The sequence below is a fragment of the Rutilus rutilus genome (assembly GCF_951802725.1).
Source record: "Rutilus rutilus genome assembly, chromosome: 13".
In the NCBI taxonomy this organism is placed as follows: Eukaryota; Metazoa; Chordata; class Actinopteri; order Cypriniformes; family Leuciscidae; genus Rutilus; species Rutilus rutilus.
This window is the reverse complement of record NC_140218.1, coordinates 33,779,595-33,804,160: the sequence shown is the minus strand read 5'-3', so window position 1 is coordinate 33,804,160 and position 24,566 is coordinate 33,779,595. Positions and strand designations below refer to the sequence as shown.

Sequence of the window (24,566 nt, the reverse complement as noted above, 5' to 3'; positions counted from 1 at the left end):
CTAAGAACTAAGCAACACTGAAGGAAAGCCTAGCAGGGAAGTGTTAGAGCGCTAGAGGAAGATGAAAAGGTGAGTCCAGAACCAACCTCCACCGCAGTGTGATCAGTGTCCCGAGACAGATCCCAGTCTGACGGAACCAGAGCCTACAGCAGATCAGCACACACTTGACAATCACATTCATGTGTTCAGCGAAGCTACAGCGCTATTCTGCTCGTCTCGTATGCTAATCTAACAAACATGTCGAGCAACTTCAGATAGAAAATACAGCAAATATGTAAGTGCATAAAGCGCCCGCACACTTTTCCAGCGGCACTGGTTCCGGAAGTAAAAAAAAAAAAATTAATTTCTCCCATAGGGATTTAAAAATATCGTTAAAGGGATATTAGCAACGAACCAAACCAGCCAGCAATGAGGTGAAACACAATGAACACTGTAATTTGAAGCTAAAAATAGGTTTTGAAAATTGGACAAAAAGACAAAGGTACAAGACTGTGAGGGAAAGAACTACAATCCCATGAAGCATTGTGAACAGCATCATCAAATAAAAAAATATGGCGATTATATGTATAAAAACTCAATATTTTAAGTTTATTGCATATATAAACATTTCAATATGTTTAGAGAGTGTAGGGATGGGCGTCATGATTACGTCATTCGCAGTGCGTCATGGGAGTGGGCGGAGCTAAGAGGCGGGGTTTTCTTGTTACTACTCTCTGATTGGTGTAATTTCTGCACAGCATCATGGGTGGTGTAGTTTTTCACCACAGATTATGCTAATAAACACGATTATTTTAAAACTAAGCTGAAATAATGCGGGTTGACGGCTTCAACAGAAGCAAATGCTATCGATTAACAACCTCACGGCTCACGGTAGGGCGGTCTTTAAAGGTTTAGCAGTTATCGGTTTTCCCTATGGAGAAAATGAACGAACTTCCGGAACCCGACGGTTTCGCTCTATTGGCTAAAAGTGCAGCACCTTAAAAAAAAAACAGGTGATGAACAACAAACATAGTAAATGGCAATCATTGTTCATTATATTATACCAGGGGTTTTCAATCTTTTAGATGCTGCAGACCCTCAAATATGACCATCCTCGTGTGAGGGTTTATCTATCATTAAAAAAACACCCAATTTATACACTGAAAAACGTATATTATGAATCTAAAATTAGTTATATGTTTCTACTCACTACCGTAATGTACTGTTAAATTAATTTATATTTATTTATATGAATCAATTTTTATTTATTTAATCTAATTTTACTATTTAATAGATAAACAACTCATATTTTTATTTTATCACATTTTGTATTCATTCATTCATTCATTTGATTTGATTTTTTAATCTTATTATTTAGAAGTTTTTCTCCAGGCTTTTCCCCGGACCCAGGTTGAAAACCCCCAGTAATAATAATAATAATAATGTTCTGCATACTGATTATTATCATAACCTGTTTATCATCTCTGACTCTTCCTAAAGACTCCTGTAGTTCTCTCCTCTTCTTCCTCATCTTCTCCCGCACATCACTGAAGACAACAGGACAGAACACTTACTCGTACAACAATCACACTTTATGTTTTTTATTCCTGAAGTAGTAAAAAAAAGAAGATTACCTGGGCGAAGACATTTTGAATACAATTAAGTTACTGATGTCAGATATCTTTCCAATCCATATCAGATCAGAAGTAAGGACTTCACAGGAACTTCTTGATGAAACTGTATTAAAGTGAGTTTATAACAGAGGGGCTGACTGTCTCATCCACAGCAAACACACACTCGTCTATAAACACACATATGATGTTTCTCTTATAAAGCAAGTTCCAGTGCAGTAAGTAAATCTCTGTATTCTCTCGGCGCTGGAAATAAACATCACCCTGAGTGAACAAATAATGCAAAAATGCTTTCCAGACTGCAACAATGCGAACAGCATTAATTCATTGAAGGAGCAGATATAAAATATGTATTTTGGTACAGTTTTACCGTCATGCTGCGTACCGCTGCCTGGTAACGGATGTAAATAATCTGCTGCAACCGAACCTGAACCAAACTCACAGCGGTTTGCGTCCGGTCCGTCCCACTCAGTGTCAGGGCGGCTTTTCATTGGCCCAGACTCCCGTCAATCACATAAATCTGCTGACGCCACTAGGTGAAATCCGATAATTTTGCTTGAATGTTTTTTTTTTCTTCTTCTTCTTCTTCTGTACTTTATTTGTTTGTACAGAATGTTTACAATACGACTAAAATGATCATTAATGTAAATATATATATATATATGTTCAGAAAAAAAAAAATCTTGAACCTTTCAAATAATTTTTATTCCATCGAGGAGTGTCTTCTCAAAGATTAGGTTTAACATATTATTGCAGTATTGTCTTAGATGCAATAACAATTTACACTCAAATTATAATACCACGAATTTGCCGCTTTCATTAATCCTGATTATTTAAACAAAACCAACCTTATTCATCATGTTAACTAAACGCAGAATAGGTTTATTATTTAAAAATTATATTATTTCTGAAACAGACCAGTTCCTATAACAAACGTTACACCCCGTTTTGATTTCAACTATTTATTGGACTGTAGATTATAATCTAAGATTATAATGTAGATTGTAATTATGATCTAAGATCACTAAACCACTCAAGATAACTATTCGACTGCAATATGCAAACAAGTATTTCGTTAGTGGAAGAAATAAGACCTTATTCACAGTATTTCCTGTTTGCTCCATAAAATATGCTCTAAAGCTGTTGAGTTTTTTATTTATTTTTTTTATTTTTTTTATTTTTATCAAGTTTCATCTTTTCCTAAAGAATGCAAAACCAACCAATATGGTGAGTATACATTCACTAATTCTGTACTATATGTTATTTGATCCTGTTCAGATAGTTGTACTCAGAATTCAGAGAGGGTGTTTTACAGAGAGCTTTTTTTCTTTCAAATGTAAAACACTACCTTTAACATTACTCATATGAAGGCAGTAATAAAATACACTGATATGTAGTGTAATATATAAAATATAAAACTTTGTAATGCCAAAATCATCTGTCTGGCCATAACACATTTTCCCACTATTTCTAGTCTGTGTCATATGGAGAAAAATTACACACTAACATGCACATACAAGCAGAATTAAAGGAATTTAATCTCCAGCATATTCAAAACAAATATTATATAACTCTAACACCATTAGATCCTTTTGTTCAGGTCAAGGTCTCTGAACAGTCCAGATGGTTGAGCTGTTCTCTCTGACAGCAGATGAACTCTCCCATGACAAATTGAACTGAATTCAAGATACAAGTGACTCATCGACACAATAAAACCATGGGGTTTCTGTTCAAATATTTGGATTTATTTGACTCATAAATTCATAGCAAATAAATAATGTAGCATTAGCTGAACATGTCAAACAATGTCATTATAGTCAGCAATGGTGTATTGGTCAGGGAATTAAACAATATATACTCTTTGTACATTTATAATATACACATGTAATATTTCACATGAACACTTCGCAAAGGGAAGGGTAAAACTGATAAAATTCAAGGGAATTAATATTTCGCAACAACTTTCTTTTGTATATTTAGTGAGTAAATATTGCTATTAATAAAAAGAACTTGGACACATAATCAACACTTAAAATATATATACAAATATTTTAAGTGAGATTTATATGAATTTGAATATGCTGTGGGCCATATACAGAATGTACAAAATATGGGAAAAGTTCATTCCCAATAAATGTGGGAAAAGAAAAACATTAGTCAGTAAAGATCAGTAAACATAAACATCAGTCTATAAATGGTTAAATCCCCAGTTGAAACATTAGCATTAGAGTCTTACCCTGGTAACCCAGAGTTCTCGCGAGAGCACAAGTTGAATTTGCTCAGTGAGTTACTCTGGTGTTGAGTAATGATGCTCATAAAATATGCCCCTCGATCTGAGCTGCACCAATCACAGCGGGTTATCTGATATAAGCGGGCCAGAGGCGAGCTAAACAGATGACGACAGCGCTGTGACGTCGAAGTCATTAGTAAACATTGCAAGATGGCTATGGATGAACACTAGTTGTTTGAAACGGCTTTGGCCGCTACAATGAACGAGTTAGACTTGGCTTTTCATCTAAAACAGGAACAGAAGACGCCGCTCGAATCGTTCCTTTGCAAGAAGGACGTTTTTGCTGTTTTGCCGACCGGATACGGCAAGAGTCTAATCTACCAGTTAGCTCCGCTGGTAGATAAGCGTATGGGGTTTATTGTTGTGATTGGTCGTAGTGTTATCCAATTGCGTGCAGTGAGATTTTCAAATGCATGCTTGGTGCCGCCCCTCGAGCTGGCCGATTTTCATTAGTCGACGCCAAACCATTCATCTTTTAGAATTAGGTCTGGATTTCCAGGCTATTAGAGTCTTAGGGATGGGTTCGAAAAGTGTGACATTAAGTGATCATAATTGCGTGATTGACTGTGATTTCACACAGATCAATTGTAAGTAGAGTAGAGATGTGCGGTTGGCGGTTACAGCCACGGACTCCGCGGATAAACCGCGGATTGGGCGGATGACGTGATGAAAAATAATATTTTAATTAAATTCGGGCGGGTGGCGGGCGGTTGAACCAATCAAATGAAAAATATATGTATACACAAATCAACGGATGGCGGGCGGGTGCGGTTTTGAAAATTGGTCAAAAACGTTGGTGCGGCTGGATGGCGGACGGATGATGATTTTTGTGATGCGGTTGCGGATGAAATAATAGCCCATCCGCGCATCTCTAGTATAGAGTGTCAAAAAAAGATCTCATCCGTCTTTGTATAATGGGTAAGATCATAATTTTCATCATAATGTATTTCGTGTCAACAATATACATTACGTATACAACAACAATATACATGGTGACTTTCAGCAAGTCAGATGTTCTTCCGTGCAAAAACAGCTGACAGAACAGAATTCAGGGTTCTTGAGTTTTGTACTTTTTTTTTTTTTAACTTAACAACTGCTTTTTATCAATTGAAACAGTGTTTGTAAATGCAACATTCATGGCGTGAGGTGCTGAAAAAACAGCATGACCCAATACAGGGTTACAGACAGGAATGGACTGTCCATAGGTAGCACCATTTAGTGATGTTACCGTAGCTGCTATTTGTAGTCTTCCGCCAATGTATCCATATAGTTTGTATCTGCATAAAGTAGAAACCCAGAGAACAGACTGTCAGCCCAGCCGGGGTCAGCAAACAGGCCGTTCTGGTCCTTGTAGAAGATCTCCAGCCATACCTCATCCTCTGGGTTGAGAAACATCACGGTTGAGCCAGATGCTACGTCATGGTTTCCGGTGTTGGCATCAAAAGTCTTTATCCGGTACTCTCCGTTCTGGACAAGCCCAATGGCCAGATGCTTGTCGGCCAGAGTTATGTCATAAGAGAAGTAGTATATTCCTGGGTATGCACAGATGAATTTTCCCGTCTCGGGGTTGTAGTGGCCACCTTCATTAAACAGGACTTTGTTAAACTTGATAGGGGATTGTTCGGTTGGGTAGCTACTGGTGATGCCTACTGAGAAAGCGGATTTGGGAACCAAACTTCCACATCTGCAGATACCTGGTTCTCCCGGAGGGCCACGTTGGCCCTTGTCACCCTTATATCCAAGACGTCCTGCACGACCAGGAGGCCCTAAATCTCCAGGATCACCCTCAGGTCCACGTTTCCCAATGAAACCTCTCTCCCCACGATCTCCAAGTTTTCCAATTGGCCCGAACCGACCTCTGGGCCCTGAAACAAACACAGTCCTCTTAAAGATGCTGAATTTTGGGGTAAAACCATACCCTAGATAAGGGATCTCTAACCTTGCTCCAGGAGGGCTACCTTCCTTGCAGACTTCAGATCCAACCCTGCTCCGACACACCTGCCTGCAATTTCCATGTAAGTCTGAACACCTCGATTAGTTGGTTCAGGTGTGTTAGATTGGGGTTGAAGCTGAACTCTGCAGGACAGTAGCTCACCAGGAGCAGATTTGGATGACTACTCATCAATTAAGCTGCTTAAATTAGCTGCCGTATCCAGATCAGATGGAGGACCTGCGCCTAGACACAACCACAACACATCCCAGAAGTGTCAGCAGAGGTTATGGCAACTAGACTCTCCCCTGTGAAGGCCTCATCGACACGACAGCCATCGGCACTGATCCTCAACAAACCCATCTCTGTGATGACTCCGACCTTCAACCAGATTAAACTGGATAAATATTCTGAATGTTCTGATCCAATCTGACTTCTGACCTGTAATGCTGCCTAATGGAGTTTTGGTTCCTTGCCACTGTCGCCTTTGGCTTTTGGCTTGCTTTGTTGGGGACACTTAATATTCAACAATATTATTGATCTGCCTGCATTGACACCATTGAATGAGAACTGGATTCAATTGGGAACTCTACCTGGATCTCCTTTTTCTCCCTTTTCTCCCTTCCGTCCATCCCTCCCATCTCTTCCAGGGATTCCGACATGGCCATCCTCCCCAGGAGGCCCAGGGGGGCCAGACTTTCCTAGTGCCCCTGGCATCCCTGGAATGCTGCAAATTAATTGAGGCAGGGCTCCTTTGGACCTGGCCTCCAGCTGCTGTCCCATAATGCACTGAGAGAGACAGATCACACCCACCATTGTCCACATCCTTAGACCTAAGTGAGAAAAATAGAAGAGCAAGGGAGTAAAAAAAACAATGAACCAAATTGTTCACCTCAAGAAAGAATTTCAATTTCTTTAGCCTTGCTGGTACCCAAGCCAGTATATTTATATAAGGATTCAGAGATGTCACTATTACGGAATAATAAACTGTTCCACATGAAGTAGAAGAGGATGATTAATGACCTCTTAATGAATGCTGTTTTTGAACTTCATAACAGGTCACTTTATTGTTTTGATTGTCTGCTGACCACCCACACACTGATATTATTTGTAATTGAAAAAAAAGTGTATTAAATTAGAAAAATGGAGATGTTATGTGCATACGTTATGTACATCAACCATTATTATTTGCTTTTTATTGCATCATATCTGGAAAAAAAATAGTAATGTTATAAAATTGAAACACCTACAGTACTAAAAGAGATATCAGATCCTAAGGGGAAACTTACCAAAGGCATGTGGACATGCTAAATAATAGAAATGAAAACACAATACTGAGACTCTTGAAAAGGAAAAACTGCAAGTCCAGTCTTGAAAGAGACAAAACAGACTGCACAGCTTCTCAGCACGTGTTTTCAATGGGAAAACAACTGCATGAGCAATTGATTGTGATTATACATCTCACTGTATCCCTGCCAAGTATACAAATAAGATCACACGATGTGTCCTAACAAATTCAGATGTGCACGGGCATTACCCAAACAGTGAGTTCATACAGTACATACACAAATATGCACAAATAAACTCTGAACTCTTGCAGGACTGTGTGTGTTTTGACAGATGCATGGCATGTAGCAGGAGTGATTTTACAGACCTCTCTGAATGATGATATGGTAATTGGTCTGAGGCTCTGATCCAGCTCATTCCAGAGCTACAACATCACAGAGAAACTTGAGTGCAAAACGCTGCAAAATACTACCTGTTAATGCTGAATAAATTCATTTAGTCTTGTTTTCCAGTGATATCCAAGAATCCTTAAAAGGGTACAACGGGGCTAAAGTTGGGTAGGGTAAAAGGCAGCTTTGATTTTATTTTCCTCTAAACCACTAAATGGCACAAAATCTGTTGCTCCATCAATGTTCAATACAAAACAACAACAAAAAAGTCTGCAATCATTATCACACTGTCGTTACGTAATATTTTATTGTGTTTCCCCTGTGACCTAGTTTTCCTGTGTTTGATTAGTCATTTAGTTCACCTGGTGTTCATCAATTATCTCATTAGTTCCCTCGTTTAGTTCCTGTATAAGGCTACGTTTACACGTGGCCGGCTATTTTCATAAACGGACATTTCGCCCTCTCCGTTTTCAAAAAATAACATCGTGCACACCTGTCAGTTTTCAGAAAAGTGTTAGTTTACACGAACCTGCGTATATATGCCGTCAAGAGCATGCCAAACCTGTAGTTGGCAGTGTAACGAGAAGCTCAAGCCCATGTTCGCCAATCAGAATCCCGAAAATAGCAACAACAGTAACGAATACTGTGATGTCGGCTGCCTAAAACTCTGTTTTTCTCAGTTTACATGCAAACGTGCAAACGAAGTTTTCCAAAATCTCCACTCTGGCCGGAGTTTTTAGAAAGAATTGTTTTCAGAGGCGAATTCTCCGTTTGCGTGTAAACGAGGGGCACAAACGAAGGGAAATGTCTCAGTTTTTTTAAATATGTACTCCCTATTTTGTTCAGTTTGTTGTCTTGTCTCATCTGTAAAGTGGATGTGTGTTCCCTGTGTACACACACAACACGCACACGCACGCACGCACGCACACACACACCACCCCCCCCCCCCCCCCAACCATTGTCTGTGGATTATTGAAGTAAAGACTATTTCTTTGTCTTTGTGAGCTACTTATATCCAGTCACTCATGACAGAAGACAGGGATAAGATAGACTGTAACAGAGATAAAACATTTTTGCTGTGTTTTTTTCCCTCCACTTTTTTTTTTGTCATGGACATTCCTGCTGTGCCTGGAGCAGGGAGACTGTCTGCTGGAAGACCAGACTCAGGACTTTATCCAGCTTGTGTGCCAGACACACTACCCGGACCACTTGCTCTGTGTATTTTATCACACCAAATTGAGCGATCGGTCCAAGGCACACCTTCTAGTGGATGGTCCAAGGGAAGACTTCGCTGCATTTGTGGAGTGGGTGCTGGTTAACAACTCCCCATTCACCATTGTCTCAGCTGAGGATTATATCAGCCCCACTCCACATCCAGAGACCAGCCATCTGCCACCGACGACCGGCACGATGGAGATCCGAGAGCCAGTGGACTTCAGCCTGCTGTGATCGATAAGCCTGAAGAGAGGACAGGAGTCGTTGCCCCGGAGCTTGAACCATAAGCTGTGTCTGACCAGATACATGTGTATTGACGAGGGAGGATTAGTGGAGTACGAGGGCTGGGAGGAAAGCCCTGCCCACAACCCCACTGCGGTGGACAGTTTTTGTATTTTTGGAGGTGTTTGTAGATGTATTACCCCTATTTCTCCAGACCCTGCTGGTTTTGCCCAGACCTGAATCCCAAGTATCGCTGCTGATTCTGCCCAGCCCTGACTCTCCAGTTTCCCTGCTGGTTCAGTCCATCCCTGAACTTCCGGTTTTCCTGCTGGTTCCACCCAGCCCTGACTCCAGTTTCACCGCTGGTTCTGTCCATCCCTGAATCTCCTGTGATCCTCCCAGTCTCCCTCTCCCACCTCGTCTAACAGACAGTTCCTCAGCCCTTCCTCCGGTACCCTTTAGACCCTCTTCATCCCCTGCACTGAACTGTGTGGATCTGCTTCAGTTCTTCAGGCCACCAGCTCCACCTAGTCCAGAGGAAGCCTCCAGCTTCTGAACCAAACACTCCACCACGGCCTGTCAACGCATTCTTTACCATGGCTCCACCCTCTTCTACACCAGAAACCTTCAGCCTTACGACTCCACCGTGGTCCCTCGTCCCACCTTTGGTTCCGTCTGGCTCCGCCTTCCCCCTGGCTTCTCCTCTGTCCTGTCTTCAGGTTCCCGTGTTCGACCTTGGATCGGTCGCCACGACTCTACCTCAGTCTCCAGTGCCAGCAGTGTCATGTAGGCTCTTTGGTGTGTCAGCTCCACCTGGGTCTCCATCTCCATCCTGTGACTGTCAAGACTCCACTCTGCGGGGGCGGCATCTGTCTTATGTTTTGTACCCTATTTTGTTCAGTTCTTTGTCCTGTCTCGTCTGTAAAGTGGATGTTTCCTATTTTTATACCCCATCACCTGTAAATGATTGATTTAAAGACTATTTCGTTGTAGTCTTCTTGAGCTACTTGTATCCAGAAACTCGTGACACTGTCACTCCGCCCAAGTAGCAGTGCTTCGCCTTCAGAGAATACAGTTCCCAGTATGTATACGGTGAGAAGATGGCTGTGTCTCATGTGACCTTGTTATTTGTACAGGCTGTGACTATACAAATCACAACATGTAAATAGGAAAATGTTGGCATTATTTTGTCACTTATTGGGAGCAGTATGCTAGCTGGAGCCGTTTATCTCCAGTCTTTGTGCTAAGCTAGGCTAGCGGTGGGTGCATCAGTTACGGCATGCACGGAGATGAAAAGGGTATGTTTGGACTTATCTAACTCTGGGGCATATGGGGGATACGGTGAATAAGCGGAAGTCCCAAAAAGTCGGTGTGTTCCTTTAATATTTGGGTGGCAGATTTTCGGTGGTATTCAGGTTTGCAAGATTTGCAAAAGACATCTGGTAATGAAAACAAGCACATGTTGTAGTATTGGCCAAGAGAGAGTTTGACTACATCCATGCTGCTATGCTTATCTTTGACTATCTGAATTATGCCACTTGAATAGTGAGATTACCTGATTTCCAGCACTAAACCAACCCACAACCTTAAACGGACTGATTTGTTTAAATAATGCAAATTCATGACCAGGCATTTTCTCTGCCGTAGTTTCTAAAAATATTAGTATGTTTGCATAGTGTTCTTTCAAAATGTTAACATGTTTTGTCCTATGTGACATTTGTTTTTATATTGAGTTTATATATGTCAACGCATTTACACACTTTGTTTTTCCTCTTTTATATACTATATGGTATATTTAGTTATTTTTACTTGTTTGCACATTTGAATTATCAATAATTATCAGTAGTTATCAATGTATGACAAAGTAATCAATCAGTACGTTTTACTTAATTGCATTAAAATAAAGTACTTGAGCATTAAGTAAAATTGAAAAGGAGTACTTCACACTTTAACTGGAGAAATATTTTGTATACTTTGTCCACATTTGGTACTGTCTGATGAGTCAAGCACAGCTGTGACAGCAGATTGGACCGTAACGCACATTTATATGCTCTTGAATCCAGTTTGTGATTGAGAATGCAATGAAACATCTGTAATGATCAGCTGAAGTGTGAAATTATATACAAACACTGCTACTATGACAACAGACAGACTCAACTCTGTCTAAACACAAGACTTTAGTGTGTTAAAGGAACAGTTCACACACACACAAAAAGTAAAGCTCGGGCATAATTTATTCGCTCCTATGTTGTTGGTCCAAAATCAGCTTTAATTGTTACCAAGCCCAGCGAATGACTTGTGGAATGTGCCTATCTAACAAGCACATTCTGCAGAAGAAAATCAACATCTACTTCATCATTGCAGATTTGGCTCCGCCCACTGGTGTGTTGGCGTGTTAGTGAGATGACGAGGAGAGAAGAAAGATGCAGGATCATTACATTTAAAATAGCATTACCTTCCAAAGGATCCTATGCAAGAAATGTGGTTATTTATTTTCAACAATGTGAATGTCTTATCTGAGCATTATTTATTTGTATTCGGTACATTTCACCAAGGATTCTTTGGTAAATCAGTCACAATTCCGGCAATTTATATTTCTGATATGTAATAATTCATGTACAGTCAGATGTTTTTTTTTTGTCTATGTGTCAGTAAATCAAACCAGTGACTAAATGTTCATCTTCACATTGTTTCTCTTAGTAGGATGAAAATAATCTGTTATTTAAATTGTGATTAAATTATCTATCTATCTATCAATATATACAATCGCTTTACAATAATTACAATATACCTTTACAATCGCTGGAGCTGTCAAACACAGTGGACTCTTGCCAAAACTCCCGTTATAATAAATTAATCTCTTTAAGCATTAAGCATTCGCAAGAGTGCAGAAATTGAGTTGCAATGATGAGATCACTGCATTCATGCACTCAACATGTCTGTGATCGACTATATGCTCATCACTGCAACCTTTAATGCCCCCATCTAAATATAATGCTATAGATCGAAATATAATGCTATAATCAACACTTTTCTCGATTAGTTAACCTTGAGAGTTGTAATAGTAAAAACGTGCTAAAAGTTTTCGAGAGTGTTCCACATGTAGTACTTATTGCATATGCAAAGATGTCAGCCAATCACAGCAGTGGGGGTTTACACTGAAGTCTCACAGCAGCCACGGCCCTTCAAACAGTTCAAATCAGAGGCTAAAATCAGAGTAGGAAAGATGATTTGAAAAATTATGACCATTTTTGATGGAGAAATCCTTCAAACATTATAAGTGCACCACAGGAAACATTATAAAACGATAAAACAGTGCAGTTCATGACCCCTTTAAAATTGCACAAACTCCATGAAATCACCTTTAAAGAATAACAGTGATCCATATGACTTGTGCTCTATACAATATTTGTGTCTATACAATCTAAGTTGTGACTCATTCATTTCTTTAGTGTTTCACAGAAGAAAAAGGTCTTCTGTGAAAGGATGAGTAATTTTTATTTTTTTTGTAAACTATTCCTTACGTTTCCAACACATGAAAAACCGAGATCTAATCTTAGCAAAACAAATCTTCTGACATCTCTTAACAACACAACAAATGGTAATAAATCAAAACACAGCTTTTATTGAAAAGTTATGATGCACATCTTAGAACAAAAATACAATGTCTTTCAACTAGTTAAACAACAAAAATAGTAACTTGCCAGTAAGTTGCAGGATCGTTTTCGTCATCTTGATTTAGTCTTTCAGTAAATGTCCTTTGCCTTTTTGAACTCCTAACTTTGAGCTGTGTCCTATTTTCTTCTTTCTTCCTCTCTGTACATCCATGAACAAGCCAAATGCCTGCAGCACATAGTGTCTGGCACAATCATCTCTCTGTCTGTACTCTCTCTGGCTTCTCTTTAGCGAACCTCATGCTTCTGTCCATCTCTGTTCATCAACTCTCTGAACGAGTGCATCTCTGTAAGATCTTTGCAGTGATTGTTCAGCTTTCCCGATGTGCTGACTATGAGAGACACACCTCTTGAGTTCCTTAGTGAGGTCACGCTTGCCACGGCAATCACTCACCACACAATGAACAATGAAGAATTGCTGAGACAATTACTTAAGCACAAACTGCAGCATATTTGTACTTTATTATGTCTTCTAATTCAATGTAAGTCTTTTTACATTCTATTCCATTTCATGAACACTTTTTGTCTTCTGTTTTTCATGTATTTACACCCCCCCCACCCCCCACCCCCGTTACATTAATATCTACAGTATACATAGGATACTGAAAATCCTAAACTTTCTAATTGACCTGTGAAACTACACTTGCATCTACACTAGAACAAAAGATTGATGTTTGATATAGAGCTCAGAAATTGCTCCATCTCCTGGCTGATGTTGTTTCTGCTTAGGTCCAGTTCAACAGATATGGACTGACAACTGAGAACTGATGCCAGGTATTCACAGCAGCTGTCACCAAAAGCACAGTTGGATAACCTAAAAACAAAAACATATGGAAACAAAGTCATTTGAACGTTGTTCATTGAACCTGCACTCTCAAATGAGTATTTTATTTATATATAAATGGTTTTTGTTGTTGTGGTTTTGGGGTGTACTTGTTTTGTTGTAATGTTATATTACTGTTGTTTGTTCACGTTATTTGATCTTACTTTAAAGTCTTCAATGCACAACTGCCCTCCTGTAGTCCAAGACAGAGCAACCGAACACCTTCATCTGTAAGAGTGTTGTTGCTCATGTTCAACTCTTTCAGGCTGAAGTTTTGGCTTAGACCTTTAGCCACTAGCCCACACATATCCGCAGTGAGTTTACAAGAGTCCAGGCTGCAGGATTAAAAACAGATCAATTATAATCTTCAAAAATGTATTTTCTTTTAATAATTGATATCCTTGATGCAAACATCGAGTCTCATCTCTCCAACACTTTTTTATGGTATTTATAGAGCCCCTTTTATGCTACACAGTAACTCCAAAGTGATGTCCAATGCAAATAATAATAATAATAATGTGTCAAAATGCAAGCAAGCACAGATATGACTTTAAACGGTCTTTAAAAATATGTAAAGTTGAGGAAGATCTAATCTTAATGGACAGGTTGTTCCATAATCTTGGACCAGCGACAAAAAAAAAGTGAGATCAGCCTTCGAGACGCACTCTGGGAATTGTAAAAGGAGCTTGTTTTATGGATCTTGGCATTAAACTTGAATTATAAGGCTTAATAAGCTCAACTAAATATTCTGGAGCCATTCCATTGATTGCTTTAAAAACATTTATCAAAATCTTGTAATGAATCCTATTGAACTGGTAGCCAGCCCAGTGAGGATAACAATGGCGTAACACGGTCAGTCTTCTTAGCATTCATAAGCATCCTTGCCGTGACATTTGTACTAGGTGGACGTGCAACATTACCATGACAGGTCCCAATTACAATAATCTAAACGAGAAAACATAAAACCATGAATGACTCTTTCCAAATCACTAGCTGAGAGAATCGAATTTATTTGGGTATTGCCCTTAGATCACAAAAAAGCAGTTCCAAACCCACAGTTTTTATCTATCGAACTTCAGAGGAATAAAAATTGACTCCCAAGTTCTTTACTTGACCCTGCAGGTAACTAACCCATGGGCCTAAGTTATCATTTACAGTCTTATTGCAAACTATACAGCCAAAAATAATTTCTGTTTTCCGTTTATTCAACTGGACAAGATTATCATCCATCCAAGTTTTAATTCCTCCAGACACCTAAAGAGTTTTGCACTCAAGTGCCTACTATTCGTACTCAAAGGCAAGTAAAGTTGAGTGTCGTCTGCATATACTATAGATGGTAGGTCCATGTTTTGTTTTTAAATCTGTGCTTTTGGCAAATACTGACCACATCTTTTCGAGAGCGCAGCTCTTTTCTCCAAGGACAGTAAAAAGCTGCATTATTCCAGAGCATCCAGGGAAATTGTTGCTCAAATCCAGCTCTTTCAGGCTGAAGGGGTTTGATCTCAGAGCTGAAGCCAGAGATGAGAAGCCCTTATCTGTCAGTCTGCAACACGACAGCCTGCAGAATATGACAAAACGTTTTCAAGCCATCTAGTTATAGAGTATAATGCTATGATAGTCAATGAATATCACATGTAAAGCCTAGCAGTTGATTAGTCGATTATTATGAGTACATGAGTTTCAACAAGGTGATTAACTTATAGACAATATTATTTCTAAAAATATTACGTCACAAACAATAACAGGGCTGATCAAGTGCTGTGAAAAAATGAAGCATAACCTTAATTTCTGAAGTTTACAGGTTGGATTCTTCAGTGAGTTTGCGAGTTGTTTCATCCCAGAATCCTGTACGTCATTGTCAGAAAGATCTAGAGCTGTGAGACGAGAGTGCTCCATACTGAGTCCACAACTTCTAAATGTAAAATTGCATCTCTCTAATCTGAAAAAAGAGAAAAAAAAAATATATATATTTTTTTTCAATTACTTTTCACAAAAACATGGCCCAAAAATACAGCAATTATGTAGCTAAGCATGGCAGCAGATATGTTCTAATTTGAACTAGATCTATAATTTAGAATCCAAATTTTACATTTACCCTCAGGGCATGGTGCTATACTGTATTTTTACAAATATGTGAGTAGCTTTTGACCAGTCGTGTCAAATTTGGGGAGGATTTGATGAATGCAAAAATTGTGAAACGTTCCAACCCAAAGCATTCCACAGATACAGCCTCACTGCCCGTTTGGCATCCTCACTTGCGAATTGGTTGTATGACATAAATGAACAATTTGGCATATCAAAAAAACTTTTGACCACTGTCTCAGTGACTATGTAATGCAATTTTTTGGGGATGATTAGCATTCCATGATGTTTTCATGAGTATGTTTTCAATTTTCTTTAAAAAGATGTAAAATCGAGTTGGGCATAATTTGAAACAACTGAATCCTGCATGACCCGAGATATCAAATTACAAAACCTAATGGTTATTATATGTTCTAAAGATATTCAAAAGAAGCATAAGTGCAATTTTGAGATGCTGTTTGCATTATAGAGAGTACCGATTTTAAAGGGTTACTTCACCGCTGGAAAAATGGGCTTTCAATAAAACTTGACTAGAAAACACCTGACTAGAGAAAACATGTTGCCATCCAAGGCCACTCCCACAATTATGTTATGGATACGCTTTAAGAGTCAAATACCACCTTACTTTAGTAGGAAATACTACTTAGCAAACTTTTAGTCATTATGGTGTCGACTTGTTTTGTTCTCTGGTGCAAGAATTCAAAGAGTAAACATTCAGCAGGAGTGAGTTACTTTCGGTGAATATCGAAAGATCCAGCGCATTGTAGACAGCGGCTAAAGACGGCAAAGAATCGTAAATATTGAGAGAACGGCATTACAGAAAATCTGTGTTTGTAGTCAACATTGGCTATGTTTACATGCACAACTTTTGTTTTAATCGGACTGAATTCATTCCGATTGATGAATCTGAACGTAGTGTTTACATGAACGCTAAACAAGTGATCGGGTTGATGTGCGTGGTTATATCTCACAAGTTTTAAATCAGAATACATTCTGCACACTGCACAAATATACAGAGTTTCCCGCTGTTTGCGCATAATAACCATTCTCCTACATTGGTTCTTTATTTGTCTTAAACAGCAGACTTAATATTTATCCATTTATGGTCATAATTTGGAGACAATGAGCATATGAACCGTTGTGCCGTGCTGCTTATATTTATCACGCGGTAAAAATGCCCAAAACCAGTCGTCTGTGGATGAGAATCCTAAACAAGAACTGGTGGGACGTTGTCCTGCTCCACTTCACAGACACTGAGGGAAAGGAATAATTTAGAATGACGGGACACTCATTTATATAACACTTTATTCAACAGGAAGAAAAAAAAAGCTGTTTCCATAGTGTTCCATTTTTACCACAATACTGTTTAAACAAATGAACAAATACAATAGTTGGCGACATACCTTCTGTTCCTGGCTCCTAAACAGTACAAAAACTTAAAAGAAAAGACATTTTACAGAGATAATATTATAAAACACTTACCTCAACTCTTCGATGTTACAGTTCGGGTTTGCAAGTAAACCAGAAAACAGCCCGACTCCCAAGTCCCAAAGTTTGTTATCACTCAGATCCAGTTTCTTAAGTTGGCATGGTTTTGAACTCAGAGCAGATGTGAGGAAAGCACAGGCCTCCTTTGTGATCCCACAGCTTGAAAGTCTGCAAGTGACATTGAAAAGCTCTTGAAAGATGCAAACATTAGTCAGAGGTCATCAACTCTTTCTACTAGTTCTTGTGGTTTTTAGCAATTTGGGAAGCCAAATAGTTATGTGCTGCTCTGTGCCATGTTACCACTGGGTTGTAGTAATTCTGCATCATTTAGTGCACAACCAGTTGGTCAGCACTACATGGTTTGGTTGGAAAGAGCAAATTTGTTACATTTTTCAACCCATTCAAAGACAAGTTAACTTCACGAAAGGATCACGGAAAGAGTGAATTTGGCCCAAGGATTTCGACCCCTGAACTAAGTTGTTAACTGCCATTTCCATATTCATCAAAACGTCACTGAAAAAAAAGTATAAATAAATAAAAAAGACCTGAGAGTCTCCAGCCCACAGTCAGGCAATAAACCCACTAGCCAGGTTGCGGCCTCATTTCCGATGTTATTGCAGCTCAGGTCCAGCTCCTTAAGATGTGATGGGTTTGACTTAAGAGCAGCAACAAGCACAGAACAGCTGTCTCTTCTGAGTCCACAAAACTCCAATCTAGAAAAAAATACAGGTTAGAGGGACAGCCATATACCAAATGTATTGATTTTTAATACTGTTAACAGAATAGAGGCATAAAAGTACTTTAGTGTCTCTAGTTTGCAATGTGGACTCCTCAGCCCAGAGCAGAGACTTTTCACCCCTCTGTCTTCAAGGTCATTGAAACTCAGGTCCAGTTCTCTCAGAACACTGGGATTGGACTCAAGAACAGAAGCCAGAGCTGGACAGCTTTTCTTCGTCAGTTTACACGAGGACAATCTAAGAATTATGAAATACATTTCTTAAAACGTGTTCAATACTGAACCTTTATTTAGATGATTTTTCAAGTGAGAAAGTCGATGACACTTTACATGGCAGTCCGGCTGACTTTGACAACGGGATGAAGCTTCAAAAGACAATCATCTGATTTGAAGAATTTTCTCAAGTCAAAAGTCTCCAGTCCCTCGTCACTGGTGAGCAGCACAAAGACCAGAGCCGACCACTGCGCATTTGAAAGTACCTCCATTGAAAGTCTTCCAGAGTGAAGGAAGGTTTGGATTTCCTTGACAAGAGAATGGTCGTTCAGTTCATTAAGGCAGTGGAATAGATTGATGGACCTCTCTGAGCTAAGACTTGTCCCAAGCTTATCCTTTATGTACTTGACTGTGTCCTCACTGCTGTGTGCGGTGTGTCCAATTTGTACTGAAAGGTGTCGAAACAAGGTCTCATTGCGCTCCTGTGAAAGGCCGAGGAGGAAGCGGAGGAAAAGGTCATAGTGCCCATTCCTCGACTCTAAAGCCTGATTTACAGCACTCTTGTGTAGGTCAAACAGAGATGAATCCATGCAGAGCTTTCCGAAGTCTGTGTCTTGGAATGGTATCTTGAATTCATCGCTGCTGGGCTTTTGAGTTGTAAACCAGTGAAGGTGAACAAACAAAGCTGCAAGATACTCTTGGAAACTCAGATGCACGAAACAATAGACTTTCCTTTGGTATAGGCCAAACTCCTCTCTGAAGATCTGCGTGCACAGTCCTGAGTATAGTGAGGCATCCTTGACATCAATGCCACACTCTGTCAGGTCTTCTTCATAAAAGATCACAAAACCTTTCCTCAATTGCTGGAAGGCCAGTTTTCCAAGTGACAGAATGTTGTCTCTGGTCACGTGTGGATCTGAGAGATCCCTGTACTTGTCCTTCATCTGTAATGTCTGGAAAATCAGGAAGTGTGTGTACATTTCAGTCAGAGACTTGGGGATGTGGAAAATCTCTTTGTCACTCAACATTTTCTCTAGAACAGTGGCTGAAATCCAGCAGAACACTGGGATGTGACACATAATGTACAGACTTCTTGATGATTTGATGTGCGTGATGATTTGGTTGGCCAGACTCTGATCAGGTATTCTTTTCCTGAAATACTCTGCCTTCTGAGGATCACTGAACCCTCGGACTTCTGTGACCTGGTCGACACACTCGGGAGGGATCTGACTGGTTGCTGCTGGTCGAGAGGTGATCCAGATGAGAGCAGAAGGAAGCAGATTCCCCTTGATGAGGTTGGTCAGCAGCACGTCCACTGAGGCGGCTTCAGTTGTATCAGAGCACCTTATGTTAGCCCTAAAATCAAGAGGTAGTCGACACTCATCCAAACCATCAAAGATGAATATGACTTTGTATTTCTCAAAGTTTGAAAGTTTGAATCCCTCAATTTCTCTGAAGAACAAATGAACAAGTTTCTCCAAAGTGTACTCCTCTTTGCCAATCAAATTAAGCTCCCGAAAAAGCAATGGGAACACGAAATGAACATCCTGATTGGCTTTTCCTTCCGCCCAGTCCAGAACAAACTTCTGCACAGAGACTGTTTTTCCGATTCCAGCAACTCCTTTAGTCAGCACAGTTCTGAGGGGTTTGTTTTGCCCAGGTAGGACTTTAAAGATGTCGTTACATTTGATCTGTGATTCCTGTGTCTCTGGTTTCCAGGATGCTGTCTCAATCTGCCTCACCTCATGCTCATTGTTGACCTCTCCACTCCCTCCTTCTGTGATGTAGAGCTCTGTGTAGATCTTCTTGAGTAGGGATGGATTTCCTTGCTTAGCAATACCTTCAAATACACATTGGCTCCTGTTCTTCAAACTGGATTTAAGCTTTTGCTGATATGCGTCAATCTGATGAACTAAGGAAGATAACAATCAAATTGTTACTTTGTCTGTATTTAATGGATAACTCAAGTTCTACTCATACACACATACTAACATTGAAGTAGCTTGTCAAAGAGGCTTTGCTCCTTCATACACTTCAATATGTGCAATGTGATTTTGACTGCTGCTTCTTTGGCTTCAAGACCATCTTCTTCTCCTTCTGGCTGACTCTCTGTACACTCAGAGAGATCAGAGTCCAAAACGCTGTTGATTTTTCTGAGCTCCTTCTTTACAAATGTGATCACATTGCGTTGAAGTTGCTAAGGCAAAACGCACAAAAACGAAAAATATATTCAGACAATATTTTATTCAATAATATACTGTTCTTTTGAATGTGAATGATGTAAAACATGAAAAAAAGGCTAACCCTCAAAATAGCAGCCATTTGTGTCTTTCGGGATGACTGAGTGTGCAATTCTACTGGCTGCTCTCTGCGAACAAAACAATGTATTCAACTTTTTGATTCAGAAAAATTATGATTGAATATTTATGAGGGTAAAAAAAGAATACAAACAAGACCAGACATACAAGACAGAATCAGCCATATGGAGATTAGTTGGTGGATCCATTGACCAGTTACTCTGAACGGACACATGGGTGTTGGCGGAAGAACCAAGCCAGTCTGCTGGGAGACTTTGGCAGAACAGAACACAGTGATTTAATGGCTGAAAAACCTTATTCATCAAGTAAAGAGAAGAACGTCATCATACATAAATGGTGTGAAGGGAGCTCAAATGGTAGAGCATAGTGCAAACAACACATGGGTTTAACTGAACATGAATACTTATAAAATGTACATCTTGAATGACTGAAAGTCGCTTTGTTTAAAAGCATCTTGCAAATTCTTATTTTTCTGTCATTGAGTAATGTTCTCTTGATCTGTGTTTCTTGGTTTTGATACATAGATTTGTGTATTTTCTGTTTCCCTTGTTCCAGTGTTTAAGGTCCTGTTTGCCTTTATTTCCGTAGCTGCCTTTTTTTTTGGTTTCCATAGGGCGAATTCCAAACTGCTTTTTTGCACCCTTGAAGGGCATTTCGGGAAGGGGACGTCATTTGTAGTGCCGTTCCAAATGTAAGTGAACAACTGAATCCCTTCACAAAGGGCTCTTCCACAAGTTTGTGAACGAAGGGAATGTGCTATGGTCACTACAAGGAAGTAATTTAATCGTTTATGGTCATGTGACCCAGGGTGTCAAGTCTTCGCGGTTCATTTTAAATCTAGATATGGCGGGAGGGTTGGAGTTAACGTATAAACACAATGATTCACAGAATAAGTTGTTTTGTTGTGATATTGGCTATAATAACCCATTTAAAAAAGTTTCATTGGTAAAAAAATGTTTTTAATGCTTAATGTGTTTAAAGGGTTAGTTCACCCAAAACTGAAAATTCTGTCAGTAATTACTCACCCTCATGTTGTTCCAACCTCCGTAAGACCTTCGTTCATCTTAAGAACACAAATTAAGATATTTTTGATGAAATCTGAGAGCTGTCTCACTCCTCCATAGGCTTCTAGGTGACCGAAACTTGCTGGCCCAGAAAATGTATTAAAGAGATCGTTAATATAGTAGTACTACAGTGGTTCAATCTTAAGTATATCAAGCGACGAGAATACTTTTTGTGCGCAAAAACAAACAAAAATAACGACTTTATTCCACTATTCATTTCCTTCTCTCTGGGCCTCGAGTTGGTCACGTAGTGCTTTTGCGAGGACGCGTCTGTGTTGTACGTCACCACACATCACACACATGACCGGCGTCAGCCAATAGTGAGCCTACGTGGTGACGTGTAACACAGACGCGCTGCACAAAAACACTACGTGAACCAACTTGAGGCCCAGAGAGAAGGAAATGAATAGTGGAATAAAGTCGTTATTTTTGTTGTTTTTTTGCGCACAACAAGTATTCTCATCGCTTGATATACTTAAGATTGAGCCACTGTAGCCACTTGGACTATATTAACGATCTCTTTAATAACTTTTCTGGGCCAGCAAGTTTCAGTCACATAGAAGCCTGTGGAGGAGTGATCCAGCTCTCAGATTTAATCAAAAATATATTAATTTGTGTTCCGAAGATGAACGAAGGTCTTACGGGGTTGGAACAACATGAGGGTGAGTAATTACTGACAGAATTTTCATTTTTGGGTGAACTAACCCTTTAATGCTTAACTTATAATTTAAGAGCTGATCGGTAACACACACATGTAAAACATATTTTATAAACTCCATTATAAATGTAAATTTCTTTCTATCATATTAACAGCAATACTAAGATCTTCCTGTTATCACTGCCTAGCTTTGTAGTGGTAACATTCGAGGTGAAGCTAATGAGGAAATGATGTGGTCTTTTATTAATTGCTCCCTTTGCCATGTGCGTTCCAAACGTCTTAATTTTGGCTACGCTCACACTGTCAGTCCAAATCCAATTATTTATGATTGGAATTTATTTGATTGGAATCTGATCTAAAATGATTGACTGTTCACAGTGTATCGCAACCATTCAGATCCAATGTGTGTGTCCCATGCTGATCTTGAGGCTGGTGTGAGCGGCTTTATTCTGTTCTGTCATCTCCTGCTCATCCGGCACTTTGCAAAAACACAACCTTGTTTCTGCAGCGACTTTCAGCATATTTCCTATAACATTTACGTTTCACATGTGTGAGAAAGTCATATAAACACGCAAAATCCAATCGGAGGGATCAGACTGAAACGCATTTCATGTGATCTTTAGCTGTTCACACTTGATAAATCTGATCGGATTTCAAATTTCCGATTGGAATTTGCCCATAGTTACCCTCATTAGTTTCCATAGTGATTAATTGTTCACACCTGTTCCTTGTTAGCCCCTTGTTTCCCTGTGTATGTATACCCCCGTGTTTCAGTAGTCTGTTGTCGGTAGTTGTCTTTGCAACTTGTCTTGTTCCTTAATTTTTTTTTTCCTATTGCTGGTTTGGATTATCTTTCATTTCTTTTGTTTGTGTTTTTGAATAAACTTTGCTGCAATTGGATCCTCGCCTCTCCTTTTTCATATGCACAGTAACAGTAATATTTACATTATGTAAATATTACTCAGTGACAAAAATAAGAACAATTAGAATTTGCAACAATAATGTAGGTTTAAAATCGAGTTACTATTAGAAAAGATTACACTTCATCTGAACTGGATTTCACCTACAACTAAAAACGAGCATCGACAATGGTGCTTTTGAATAACCATCTATATTTTCTGCTCCAAGTACAGACATTTAGCAAACTAAACTAGGAAAGAAATATTTTGAATGTTGACTCATGATGAGAAAGTTGTCAGTCAAATCAACAAGGCAAGGCACCACTATAGTCTCACTGAGTAAATGTGTTTTACCTTGGATCTTCCTGCTGGAATTTAATTGGAGGATCCATTGACGCATCACTCTTCATAGAAACACAGCTAAGCACTGGAGATGCAACTCTCTTCTGCTGATGAACCTCAACACTAGAAAAAACACCAGTCAATAACAGGAACTGAATAAGGCTCATCTTAATAACTGTTCTAATCAAAAGACTTTAGTATAAAACAATCAAATTGACAAATTGTATTAAAGACATGCTGAGAAGATGGAAAATATTACATTTTTTCTTTCTAGTTGAAAATGCAATAATAAGCAAGTGCAAAAACAAAACAAAACAAAAACATACCTTTCGGATTCTTTGAACATGTGAGGTTCAGTAGGAGAGAAGCTGTCGTCATCTTTGTCCTCATGGCTGGTTGTGACATTATCTTTAATTTCACTAGACTCACTCATGGTGCCGTTTTTCAGCCCTTACTCTGTCCTAAAGTCTACAGTCACACAAGACAACCCAAAGTGCTTTCTGTCAGTTGAGCATCATTTGCACACTTCCTATATTTGCTTGCCTGAACCAGTATGTGTATAACATGATGTCCACCAGTGTTCAAATTTTTAAATGTGGACGAGTAAAAATAAAATAAAAAATGGCTTCTATGTAGTGCATAAAGTACCTAATAATAATAATAATAAAATAATCAAATTACATTAGAACTTCCTAATCATGTCTAGTGTAAGATGACTAGAATAACCGGACGTGTTTAATTCTCATTCTGGAATAAATGTTTTATTTATTTATTTGTTTTTCCACATTATGAGAGACATAGAGATGATAGAGATTTTAGAGGTGATAGAGATTTTTTCTCTCTCTCCTTTTTCCTTCTCCCATTAAATTTGAACACTGAAGGAAACAAAATTTCACATGGCATCTTTAAAGAAGTAAATAAACCTGAATGTGATCTTCACGATCATGGTCATCTTGGTTCTTCACTTGGCCATTCAGCAGCTTCTGAAACACCTCATATTTTTACAGAATTCCACATGAACGATTTGAATGGCCTTTACATCATCTTTAACACAAACACACAATTTCACAGAGTTCCCACAACTTTTCGACGAATGAATAACATTGTCCTGTAAGCTTATAAATATTATCTTCGCCATCGGGGAATCTGTTATTTTATTTTACAGGTTTAACAAATTCTGAGGGTATGTACAACTATCTGCACAAGTGTAATTACCTTGTTTGTTTTGTGCGTCGGAGGAGCTGCGGCTATACAGGCCTACCTGTGAGGAAACGCATGACTGAAGTTTCGGTTTCTGTTCTCATTCAGGACTGAACGACATTATAT

The 24,566-nt window shown here is 39.2% G+C and overlaps 3 protein-coding genes across 5 annotated transcripts in view; all 3 read right to left on the bottom strand.

The window, feature by feature from the left end:
* The window catches only part of cc2d2a (coiled-coil and C2 domain containing 2A), a 38,909-nt gene extending 36,859 nt beyond the window's left edge, over positions 1-2,050 (bottom strand). The window contains exons 1-4 of the mRNA XM_084427212.1: positions 1,981-2,050; positions 1,614-1,780; positions 1,451-1,526; positions 87-143 (exon numbers count right to left, since the gene is read on the bottom strand). Of these exons, the coding sequence (XP_084283338.1) occupies positions 87-143; positions 1,451-1,526; positions 1,614-1,627 (147 nt within the window). The 5' untranslated portion in view covers positions 1,628-1,780; positions 1,981-2,050. The remainder of the gene's footprint in view (positions 1-86; positions 144-1,450; positions 1,527-1,613; positions 1,781-1,980) is intronic.
* A 2,933-nt stretch (positions 2,051-4,983) lies between these two features.
* c1qtnf7 (C1q and TNF related 7) lies at positions 4,984-12,922 on the bottom strand. The gene is made up of 3 exons (XM_084427221.1): positions 12,648-12,922; positions 6,424-6,663; positions 4,984-5,765 (listed from the first exon to the last, which is right to left on the bottom strand). Exons 1-3 carry the CDS (start codon positions 12,673-12,675, stop codon positions 5,137-5,139), a joined length of 897 nt encoding a protein of 298 aa, XP_084283347.1. The 5' UTR covers positions 12,676-12,922; the 3' UTR covers positions 4,984-5,136.
* LOC311301849 (NACHT, LRR and PYD domains-containing protein 12-like) lies at positions 12,546-24,566 on the bottom strand. 3 transcript variants are annotated; one of them, XM_084427217.1, is made up of 15 exons: positions 24,456-24,566; positions 24,164-24,223; positions 23,567-23,708; positions 23,253-23,363; positions 20,425-20,529; positions 20,264-20,327; positions 19,952-20,156; positions 18,077-19,871; positions 17,811-17,984; positions 17,556-17,723; positions 17,005-17,178; positions 15,221-15,379; positions 14,825-14,998; positions 13,605-13,775; positions 12,546-13,431 (listed from the first exon to the last, which is right to left on the bottom strand). In XM_084427217.1, exons 3-15 carry the CDS (start codon positions 23,671-23,673, stop codon positions 13,272-13,274), a joined length of 3,567 nt encoding a protein of 1,188 aa, XP_084283343.1. In that variant the 5' UTR covers positions 23,674-23,708; positions 24,164-24,223; positions 24,456-24,566; the 3' UTR covers positions 12,546-13,271. The 3 variants fall into 3 exon arrangements, with proteins under 3 accessions (XP_084283343.1, XP_084283341.1, XP_084283342.1); XM_084427215.1 differs by having other exon boundaries at positions 24,164-24,284; positions 24,456-24,538; XM_084427216.1 differs by having other exon boundaries at positions 24,164-24,232; positions 24,456-24,536.